Below are 11,908 nucleotides of genomic sequence, written 5' to 3'. Positions count from 1 at the left end.
GGATAGTAACAGCAGGTGGGACTTTGGGGAGGTAATTAGGTCGTGAGGACGGAGCCTTTATGATGAGATAAGAACCCTTATAAAAAGAAACAGAATTTCTCTATCACAGGATACAGCAAAAAGACAGCCACCTGCAAACCAGGAAGAGTGCTCTCTGCAGACCCTGATCTGCTGGCAACTTGGCCTTCTGAGCCTCCACAGCCGTGAGAAGGAAACTTTGTTGTCAAAGCAGCCAGTCCAAGGTAATTTGTTATAGCAGCTCAGCCTCACTAAGATGGAAATAAAACCCATGAGGGTGGGGCTGGTAGAGTGGCTCAAGTGGTAGAGCACCTCCCTTGCAAGTGTGAGGGCCTGAGTTCAAACCCCAGTATCGCCAAAAAAAAAAAAAAAAACCTATGAGGGTAGTGTTCTCTTCTATCCTGGTTTAGAACAGTGTTTATCACATCTAATTTTCATTGTTTCACTTTTGCAAGACATTTTATTGTCTTCTTCTATATTCACACACACATAACTGGATTCAGTAAAAGGCTCATTTTGGATTTTAAAAAATTAAACCCAGAATATTTACGGATTGAAGCATTTACAATGAAGCCTTTAAAATGCAAGTCATTGTCAAATATGTACCAGATAAATGTTAGGCTCCTGACACCAACATATCCTGTGTCAATTCACACACCACAATACCACAATATTTCCACACACAGCCTGCAGTGTGCCAGTATTTAACACCAAGCTCTTGGGGATAAGGAATTGGTAGCCTTTGCCACTTCCCAGCTATAAATGCCCCCACTGTATCTATCTCAGCACTGGAAAGAGATGCACACAACTGGTTTCTCAAGCCAGGATCAGGTAGCACCAGCACACCGCTTGTTGTAGAGGAAATACCTAATAATCACAGAATAATTATCATCAGCAATAAGTAACCTGCCATAGAGAAAAATACATAGTATTCAGAACTACATCACAATGGTATTTCACAAAGGTTAGTTGTTTTAATTATGACGTATAGATGTATAGTTTATTCTTAAAGCTGGAGATAGCCCTATCAGGAAGGTAAAAGTGATAGGTATATTACTCAGCTGCTTAAAACAAACATGATTTGCTTGTTTAAACATACAGAGATTTTCTGCTTTTGGGGGGTGGTAAAAGACCCCCTTCAACCTTCTAATAGAACTTTCGTATAAGCCATTCAGTGGAAGGAGAAACACAAGACTTTAAAAGAAAACCACTGACTACATTCACATGTCGGTTTAGCAATCGGTCAAGATTGCTTCGTCACACACTGAGCTGCAATCAATAAAATCTTCACTGGCTTTTACAAAATCAAAATCCAACAATTGTAGGGTCCATTTTGGATTGAGTCACTTGGACCAAGTTGGTACTATGTTCACACCAGTTGCACTTTTCAGTACTCTACGTGCCATATTTCAGTTTATGAATTTAAAAAGAATCAGCAATAAATAACCAATTATGTAAGAATATTCACAGGTTTTAAAAGAGAGGAAAGTTCAAAATAGCTCGACTGCTCAAACAAAAGGGAATATTTAAATCCTGGCACATGGATTTGATGACACACAAAGTCATTAAAATAATTTTGCAAAAGAAATATAATCTCAGGGGTTATGTGGGCAAAATGGGTTGGAAGTTTATGTACACAATATGCTTTTAATTTTGATTTATGATATCTAGCTTATGCCTTGAAAACAAAATGGGAGCAAAATATCCAACAAGTCAAATTATCTGCGTAGTGGAATTTTTTCATTCTGTATTTCCATACTTTCCAAATTGTCTACACAGATGTTTTATGGGAAAAGTGAAGAGTTTTTAATTTACAAAAGGTTTAACCACTTAACATACGAAGACTTCTTTGAAAAGGATGTTGCTTTAATGCTTTAGCTTTCTCAACTTTCTCAAAGTTAATCCATTTCTTATTTTGCTGAAATGTGATAGACCACACCAGTTAAGAGCCTGTGCTCAGGAACTGGGGATATGGCTCAGGTAGAGCACCTGCCTAAATAGTTCAAGGTCCTGAGTTCACACCCCAGTACTGCCAAAAAAAGAAAAATGAAAAGTCTGTGACCAGTCACGTTGGAGTAGTGGGGAGAAGAAAGAACCTGGACCACCAAAACACGTGCCAGCCAGCCTGAGTTCTCCTCTATAGCTACTTTTGAAAATTTAAAAGCTCAATCCTTTTTAAAAACAACTCAGTAAAACAATTAACAAGTAGTTGATTTCAACTTTAAGTGATTGTTTGAGCACATTAAAAAGTGACATGTTTATCATACCTCAACATAATAAAAGGCTATACAGGACAAACTAACAGCCAACATGATACTGAATAGTAAAAAACCTACAGAACTTGCTCCAAAATCAGAAATGAGACAAAGTGTCCACTTTCCTCACTCTTTTCAATATAGTGCTTGATTGAAATCTTGGCCAGAGCAATGAGGCAAGAGAAAGAAATAAAATGGATACAAACAGGAAAGGAAGAAATCAAACTATCCTTGTTTGCAGGTATGAGCCTATACTTAAAAGACCAGGAAACTCTACCAAAAGACTCTTAGATCTGATACACTTTCAGCAAAGTAGCAGGGTACAAAATCAATATAAAGATATCAGTAATTTTTTTATATACCAACAGTGTACTCACTTGAAAAAAAAAGAAAAGCAATCCCATTCAAAATAGCCTCAAAAAGATATAAACATTGGAATAAATCTAACCAAAGACGTTAAAGACCTCTACAATAAAAACTATAAAGTACTGAAGAAAGAAATTACAGGCGACACTGGAAGATGGAAAGACCTACTATGTTATGAATTAGAATTAATATCAAAATATTAACAAAAGCAATCTACAGATTCAATGCAATCCCCATCAAAAGCCCAATGACATTCCTAATAGCAATAGAAAAAAACAATCCTGAAGTGAATATGGAAACACAAAAGACCCCAAAAGTCCACAAATAGCTAAAGCAATCCCAGAAAAAAGGAAAAGAGAAAAAAAAAAAGGAATGCTGGAGGTATTACAATACCTGACTTCAAACTATACTCCAAAGTCACAGTAACAAAAACATCACGGTATTGGCACAAAAACGGACATGTAAACCAACAGAAGATCCAAAACTAAACCCACACGGCTACAGCAATCTGATTCTTGACAAAGGTGCCAAAAAATACAATAGAAAAAATACAGCCTCTTTAACAAGTGATGCTAGGAAAACTGAATATCCACATGTAATAGACTGAAACTAGATGTCTGTCTCTCACTCTGTACAAAAATCAACTCAAAATGATCAAAGAACTGAAACTGAAACTACTAGAGGAAAACTTAGGGGAAAGAGTTCAAGATATGCACAAGGCAATGATTTTTTCAATTGGACTTCAAGAACTCAGGAAGTAATAGCAAGAACTGATAAATGGGATTGCATTAAGTTAAAAAAGCTTCTGCACAGCAAAGGAAACAATCAACAGGGAAGAGAAAGCCTATAAAATGGGCGAAAAAATTCTTTGTAAGCTATTCATTCATCTGACAAGGGATAAATATCCAGAATATATGAAGAATTCAAAAAAAATTAAACACTAAAAGAGCAGATAATCAATCAACAAATTGAATGAAATGGCCAATACATACATGGACAAACATTCAACATCTTTAGCATCAGTAATATGCAAACAGAATAGCTATCATCAGCAAAACAAAAACAAGGGCCCAACATGGTGGTGCATGTCTATATTCCAAGCTATGCAGGAGGTGGAGAAGGGCAGGAGGCAGCTGACAGACAAAAACATCAGGGAGACTCATCTCAACAAGCAAACTGGGTGTGGTGGTTACAATTGTAATCCCAGATATGAACATGGAGATAGGAGGATCATGGTCCAAAGCCTGTCCCAGGTGAGTCCCCGCCTGCAAACAAACTAAAATAAAAAGGATGTGGCTCAAATGGTAGACAGCTTGCAAGCACAAGGCATTGAGTTCAAACCCTCAAACCCTCCCCACCCCACCCGCCAAAAAAACAAAGAAAGTAAAAGGCAAATGTTGGTAAGGATGTGTGGGTGGAAACGGGTTGTGTGATGACACAATAACCTGTATCCATTGCCGGTGGGAACGTAAATTAGTTATCACCATGGAAACCAGTATGGAGGGTCCTCAAAAAACTAAACCTACCTACCGTATGATTGTTTTGCAGCTTCTGGGTATATACAAAAGAATCACTGCAGAATTGGTTTACTTACACCTGAACAGTACATAAACATACCTGGGTATATTTATTATTGCATTATTGATAATAGTCAAGTGAAAAATCAAGAATCAGCCTAGGTGCCCATGAACAGGTGAAGAAAATGTGAGGTATTTATGTCTTATTCAGTCATAGAGAACTGAATTCTATCATTTGCAGAATATAGAACTGGACATGTATTAAGTGAAATAAGCCAGGCTTATAGACAAGCATCATGTTTTCTTTTGTACGTGGAATTTGGAGGGCCAGGGATAGCAGTGGAAGGACTATTCAGAATATAAAAGGGAAAGGTGGTGAGGAGCTGAATATGACCTAAGCACATTATGTGCATATATGGAAATGTCCCAACAAAACCCCTCACTTTGTGCAATTAATGTACACTAAAATGTGCCACATTTTAGTTTCTTACGTCAAAACACCACAGAACACTACAGGATCACCAATACTGAGACAGTACACCCTAAACTCTCATGGAAAGTAATGGCTAATTTACCTTAGCGGCCAAGGCTTTTCAACTACATCCCCATTTAAAACTTACGTTAAATTTTCTGAGTAAACACAACACAAGGTAATTCTGTTATCCTGATTGCTTACCAACTCTCAGGATTGATAGGTCTTTGGGGAAGGGCAAAGTCTAAGGCATCACACTATCATTTTGTTAACAGGGGTCTGAACTAGTATGCTAAAGCATGATCAGGATACCAGACTGACTTTAAACCACTAAAAACACCATCTGTAAAAACTTACAGGTAGATTCTCTGGTTGTGTACAACCCATGTCCATTTCCTCAACTATAAAGTGATTAATAAGCGTATCATGTAATTGTTGAACTAGGATGTGTTTGGTACCTTTAAGCATCAGACACATGGCAAATTATCTATCACTATTGTAGCAAAGAAAATTCTCAAAATTGTTCAAATGCCAGCTTAGTCACTTACTAATTCTGTGACCCCCACCCCTTTTGCAAAATGCTAAAATTTTCATTTACCTAGTCGGACATGGTAGCACATACCTGTAATCTGAGCATTTGGAGGCTGAGGGAGGATTCTGAAGTTGAGGTCAGTGGACTACATAGAGCAAGACCCTGCCTCAAATAATAACTAGTTGACAGTGGGATCCAATGAAGGTGTTAAAAGCGGCAACTTTTCTTTTTATCTTAAAAGGTATTATAATGAAACTTTTCCTCTGCGTAAATACACTTGTTACATCACGCACTTAATTATGTACATGCTTAAGTTGAGGAAAGCAGTTAAGTGTTTGATCATACAAATGGGATTTTGTATGTAGAGCACCTGGACCAGGACTAGTACTCTTCAGGAATCAAGAATAACCTACCAATGTTTTCACCCAGTTGTCAAAACCAACTTGAGAATTTTTTTATCTAGCAGTCTTTTGAAACATTAGTGTCTTATGTGGCAGTGCCTCTACCAGCAAGCACAAAGCCCTGAGTTCAACCCCCAGTACAATTCAAAATAGTTCCTTAGAAATACAAAACTGATTCCACAGGCTCTGATTATACACAAAACCTTAGGTCATGAGTCTAGTGATGTTCAAATTTAATGTGCATTGTCCAGAACATTAAATCATGGGCCTTGAATTTTCTTTTGGTAACTACCTAACATTTTCTCTAGAGTAAAGATAAGAATAATTTGATGCCTCATTAGATGATAGAAGCAAAAATAAACCAATAGAAAAATATCTTCATATAAAGAAAAAGAAGGCAACAGGAAGCACTGAATTCTATATTTAGCACTGATGGCAACTTCAAGGCAGTGGCTAGATCTGTCAGAGAACTTGTAATCAGTGATCTCTAACTAGTTTCTTTTAGAAAAAATAATCAACTAAAAATTGTGGAGTCTTCAAATACTACAGGAAGCAAAACAAATCACAGAATAACACAGAACCACATAACAAGCCTTTTAATATTTTATTACTCAAAAAAAGCCTTTTGCATTTTCAAAACAGCTTTTTCCCCTTGAGGAGCTGGAGACTTAATATACTTCATTCGTGCTAAGCAGCCAAAAAAAAAAGCTTCATGTTTTCATTTAGCTTTCTGACTCTGTGCTTGTGCCTTCAACACTTTCACAACGATTTTCTGCTCCTCAATAAGGAAAGCACGCTTGATCCTAGAAAGGAAAATATTCAATGAATAAGTTCTAAAAAACAAACTTCATTTATTATTTAACACTCGACAAACACCATAAAAGAAACGAACATAGCAATCAAAGAATCCAGAAAAGTAAATGAAACTCATAAGTACAGAGTGCAACAGCTGAAATTGTAGGATAAAGTGTTCCTGCACTGACACTGAAAGCAGTGATTCTGCAATCCCAGCCAAGCATTGCCTGCCCTCCTCTGCTAAGTCACATCAACCCCACCACTTACAATAGCTTGTTACATAATTTCTGTATTAGGATCCTGGATGTATTGGTTGTACTTGATTTGCCAAAAAAAAAAGTCTTAATATTATTCAAGTGTCAGTGAAAAACACAATTATGTGGTGGGAAGCAGGGTAGAGGAGTTAAGCCTGAGCCTATCTTAATACATGTGTCCACGTGATTAGGCGCTGTGAAGTTTGGAAGCCAAAAGATGACTGACTCCTGTAGCATGAAATTCATGATTCACTTGTCTCCAATGTCACTTCCCATTCCATATCCCTAATGTTCCAGGTCAAACACCTTGCCTGGGAAGTTCTTCTCTGCCTGCCTAAAACTTACCAATCATTCAGGTTCTGCCTTGAATGCCACCCCCAGATCCCCAACTACTTGCAAGTACTTTCTCCTCTACGCACCACACTTGTAGAAGTCACATGTATTCCGTATTTTTGTATTAAATGGAACATGCCTTACCTCCAACCTCCTTTACAAACTACTTCCTTAAAGGCAGAAAGGCCCATGCCAAGGTTTGGCACCGAAAGACTTGCTTTAGAAACTTGGATAGAACATTTTGTAGAACTGAATAAACTAAATGTAAAACTACTCTGAATCAATCCATTTGCGAACACCATTCATCTCTCTTTCCACTGATATATTCTTTGGAGGCAATTTAACGTAACCAGTAAGGTTAAGATTAAAGATCTTAATAAACCTGACTGAGTCATGGCACTGCCCTTAACTACCCAATGATGTAAACTCATGCAGCTGTTCTTCATTTCTACAGGCTTGGAATACATTCTTTGCAGAGGGACTTGTGAGAAGGCTGTCATAAATGCTTGGTAAATGTTACCATCACAAACTCTACCACCACTCTTACCTGCGCTACAATTCTTTCCCACATCCAATAAAAAGTAGCCATCTCCCTGGAACTTTTCCTCCCAACTCTCCACCACCTAGCCATCAAATCTCAATCCAAGTGCAATTTTCTCATCCTTCTCCAAAAGACACTATGCGTCCAAACACCTATCTTCTGTTGAATGCATACTTCATCATCCACTCTGCTACAGTTGGTTTCTGGCCCACCTAAGGTTCTCTATCCTGCCCAAGTCCATCAATTCCCACATTTTAAAGAATCAAGCTAAAAATCTCTTAGTCTGCAAGACCCTTCATAACCAGACTTTTATCTTTGTTGTCTATTAAACCCCCTACCACACTACACGGATTACAGCAAAATATACATTTTTTAAGACCTTCCATCCTCCATTACCTATGATCAAACCACCAACAGATTTTCTCACCTGCCTCCTGTATAAAACCAAAGTCTTCTTAATCGCTGCATCTAAAATAAGGATGCCCCAAAATTCTGACATAATGTGCTTTGTACAGTACCAATTATCTAGTCAAGGAAGGACTCTAAAGCATTTTAAAATGGACTATTTTTGTGCCAGTCGTTAGAAAACTAAACAGTTTTCTTACCTGTCTCGGACACATTTGGCACACATGGATCCACCATAGGCCCTGCTGACATGTTTTTTTGTTTTAGACAATCGCATAAGGACTTTAGGTCTCACAGCCCGAACCTGCATAAAGAAATCATCAAGATTATCTTATGATTCTTCACAAGAAACACATTTCCTGGACTTTGTTAAGTGGTAACTGCAAACGTTAAACTAGGTTACAAAGGAAATGGTATACTGATTTCATATGAAAGGCATTTCACTGCCTCCTCCTGGTGGTTTTAAAAAAAGATCTATGCTGTTGGTGGACACAGACCGGGGAAGTTTAGTAATTCTTGATCACTTCAGTGAGCTCTTTCACTCACGTCCACATGACAGGATCAATGTACAAAAGTTCAACCCGTCATCATTATGTTGTTCACAGCAAAGGATCACTTACCCCACGAAGTCGGCCTGGGCACACACCACAAGCAGATTTTGGTGCTTTTCCAACCTTTTTGGTATAAAGGTAAACAATTCTATTGCCAGGGGTTCGGGATCTAGAAGTGAAATAGCCAACAACTCAGCATCTTGTACAGTAAAGGACAATGTGTGTTTTAAATTTTGTATATACTTACAGCCTAGTTTTGTTAGAGGCTGTATTGTAGGAAAGCCTACGACGGTATGTCAACCGCTGGACCATTGTGAGCACCTAAATTAAAAATGGAATAAAGTCAATTTTTTTTTCACTGCAAATGTAATTCAAACCTTAAAGCATCACCACATAATTTACCCAAGCATCTGTATATGGCACACATATACACAACACCCTTATAGTAAGGTCTCTTTACTGAATGTCAGCTTTCCTGTCAGCAATCAAATGACACTTAGTTCTAATTCTTGTTACAAAGCTTAACCTTCTAACTGTCTGATTTTGTTTAGGGGGCTGTCCAGAAAAGTACTACTAATCAGCTGGAAAAACACTGATCTAAAGAAAACCAAGTGAGCTCAGAAATTGAAACGTTGCTATGCCATTTACTACCAGTACACCGAGCCAGGAACTGACATAATTAATCTGAGTATCCTAAGAGAGAATTTTTATCTAGTTTACACAGCTGCCATTAAGATTATGAAGGCAGCGCCCGGCCCGGGTAGTGAGGTGCTGGGACTCCAGGTGTCACCAAAGCAGCAGGAGTCGAGGAATTCTTAATTCTGCCTTTCTATGAGACTAATTTTGGTATTAGGTTATGGCACCTGTCCTCCCTCCGCCCTCATTTACAAACCAGAAATAACACTATCACTTAGTAAAAGCACCCTTCTTTTCTGTTTCTCCTCTCGCGGTGCTGGCCCTCGCGAGTGACATCCGAAGTGACAGTGACACGAACCAGCCAAGACCGCCAACCCAGCCCCCTTGGAACCGCCTCACTACACATTTTCCCTTAAAGAGATGCATTTTGTTCTCACAAGCTCCTCACTAGAGTCACATTAACGCTGACCCATCGGACACCAAGACCGATCCCGAAGGCCATGCGCGCGATCCCCAGAGACCGCCAGTCTCCCGTCCTCCCTCAGGACGTTCACCGGCGCGGTGTGAAAACGCGGGCGACTTCCCGGTCTCCGCGGCCGCACCACGACCCGTTTGTCTCCACACAACACTCCGCGAAGGCGACAAGGCCCCGGATCGGGAGCTCTGGTTACTCACCGCTTCGGAGGGGCTCCCCGGATGGAGGAGTTTCCGAAGCTAAATCTAAAGGACTTGCTCGCCACAGGCTTCCCTCCTACGCCCCTCACCCTTAGGCCTGCTCAAGGAACGGTTTCTGAGATACAGCAGCTAGCACATCTCCCCGGATGGCGGCCGATTATAAATGCTATACACAGACAGAAAAAATAAGCTACCATACCTTTGAACACCACCCCCGGAAGAGGAAGAAGAAAGTGCGTACGAGTTCAAGGGTCAAATATGACTGCGCAGGACAGGAAGTTACGTCAGATCCAGGCCCGTAACAGAGAGGGTGACGCCATGTTGTACGGAAAACAATGCCCCCGACCCTCCACAGGTGGGAATAGATAGCGCCGTCATATTGTACGACGGCCTCCGTGAGCTGGAGGAGTGTGCCTTAGCAATGCTCAATAATGCCACACAAAAAGTTACGGGGAGTCGCTGTAGAAGCAAATGCAAATGCCAAAGGAGACAAAAAGCGAAGAGGCAGGACAAAATCAACCCGTTTTGCCTAAAGAGTGCTAGTTCTGGAGTTAGACTTGGGTTTAAATCCCAGTTGACACCTCCTTAGGTGACTTTTGAGGACCTTATTTTTATTAACTTTCCCTTCTCTTGTCATTTACTGAAAGCATAAGCTTTTACAAACAAATTAGTGTTTTAATCCAGTATCTGCTAATTGCTAGCGGTGTTACTTTGGTCAAGTCATGAAGGCTCCTTCAGGGTTGGGTCATGATCAAAGGCATCCTGAGGTTAAAGCACTTAGTCCAGGCTTTACAAAGAGTAAGTGCTCCATAAATGGTGGCTAATCTGATGATACTGTAGAAAACTTCTGAGGTTTTACATGGTGGTGAAGTTTGAGCTGGTTGATAAAATTTCAGGGGGTACAGATGAGAAGAGGGGGTAAAACAACCTCTAAAGTGAGTTTGTTAACGTTTGCATTATGTATCTATGTCCATTTTTTTGAAAATTGGATCCTTAGCTTTCATCATATTGTCAAAGGGAATTGTGATCTCTAAAAAAGTAATGAGGCTCAGCCTTTCTGAGACTCCAACCCCCACCCCCAGCAGGGGCTTTCCTTTTCCTCTCTGCTCTTTTGCTCAAAAAAAAAAAAAAAAAAAACTAAAAAGTAATGAACGATTTGCTTGACTTCTTTTTTTTTTTTTTTAATTCTTTTATTCACATGTGCATACATTGTTTGGGTCATTTCTCCCCCCTGCCCCCTCCCCCGCCCTTTCCCCCCATCCCCCCTCAGTTCCAAGCAGGTCCTGTTCTGCCTTTATCACTAGTTTTGTTGAAGAAGAGAGACAAGCCTAATAAGGAAGACAAAGCGTTTTTGCTAGTTGAGTTGAGGATAGCTATACAGAAATATTACTAGCATTGCTTTCGTGTACACGTGTTACGACCCATGTTGATTCATCTCTTACTGATCTTTACCCTGGTTACTGATCCCCTTCTCATGATAAAGTCTGTTGCTTTAAGGTTTCTGTATTAGTTCCTCTGGAGTGGGGACATCAAATGCTTTCATGTTTTGGGTTTTCTGCCTAGTTCTATATTACCCAAATGTGCTGTCCCTTTGTCATGTGATCCAAGTCCAACCACATTGTTGCATTTGCCCTAGATCTAAAGTCCGCATATGAAGGAGAACATACAATTTTTGGTCTTCTGAGCCTGGCTAACCTCACTCAGAATGATTTGATAAGATTTCATTCTTCTTCATGGCTGAGTAAAATTCCATTGTGTATAAATACCACATTTTCTTGATCCATTCATCAGTAGTGGGGCATCCTGGCTGTTTCCATAACTTGGCTATTGTGAATAGCACTGCAATAAACATGGGTGTGCAGGTGCCTCTGGAGTAACCTGTGTTGCATTCCTTTGGGTATATCCCCAGGAGTGGGATTGCTGGATCATATGGCAGGTCTATGTTTAGGTTTTTAAGGAGTCTCCGAATTATTTTCCAGAGTGGTTGTACCAGCTTGCATTCCCACCAGCAGTGGATTACGGTTCCTTTTTCCCCACATTCCCACCAACACATGTTGTTGGTGGTGTTGCTGATGATGGCTATTCTAACAGGGGTGAGGTGGAATCTTAGTGTCGTTTTAATTTGCATTTCCTTTATGGCTAGAGATGGTGAGCATT

The 11,908-nt window shown here is 39.7% G+C and overlaps 1 protein-coding gene across 2 annotated transcripts; it reads right to left on the bottom strand.

Moving 5' to 3' along the window:
• Positions 1-6,142: 6,142 nt before the first annotated feature.
• Rpl34 (ribosomal protein L34) lies at positions 6,143-10,006 on the bottom strand. Of its 2 annotated transcripts, none has more exons than XM_020151103.2 (5): positions 9,951-10,006; positions 8,688-8,761; positions 8,510-8,609; positions 8,090-8,193; positions 6,143-6,364 (listed from the first exon to the last, which is right to left on the bottom strand). In XM_020151103.2, exons 2-5 carry the CDS (start codon positions 8,750-8,752, stop codon positions 6,280-6,282), a joined length of 354 nt encoding a protein of 117 aa, XP_020006692.1. In that variant the 5' UTR covers positions 8,753-8,761; positions 9,951-10,006; the 3' UTR covers positions 6,143-6,279. The 2 variants fall into 2 exon arrangements, with proteins under 2 accessions (XP_020006692.1, XP_073897616.1); XM_074041515.1 differs by lacking the exon at positions 9,951-10,006 and adding an exon at positions 9,752-9,905.
• Between the last annotated feature and the right edge of the window lie 1,902 nt (positions 10,007-11,908).

This window comes from Castor canadensis, chromosome 9 (assembly GCF_047511655.1).
Source record: "Castor canadensis chromosome 9, mCasCan1.hap1v2, whole genome shotgun sequence".
NCBI lineage: Eukaryota > Metazoa > Chordata > Mammalia > Rodentia > Castoridae > Castor > Castor canadensis.
This window is presented reverse-complemented; position numbering and strand designations above follow the sequence as displayed.

Coding starts and splice junctions, on each gene's coding strand:
- Rpl34 (XM_020151103.2), bottom strand. CDS start 8,752: ATGGTCCAGCGGTTGACATACCGTCGTAGGCTTTCCTACAATACAGCC. Junction 8,610..8,687: donor GCCTCTAACAAAACTAGGCT/GTAAGTATATAC, acceptor TTTCACTTCTAG/ATCCCGAACCCCTGGCAATA. Junction 8,194..8,509: donor GCCCAGGCCGACTTCGTGGG/GTAAGTGATCCT, acceptor TTCTTTATGCAG/GTTCGGGCTGTGAGACCTAA.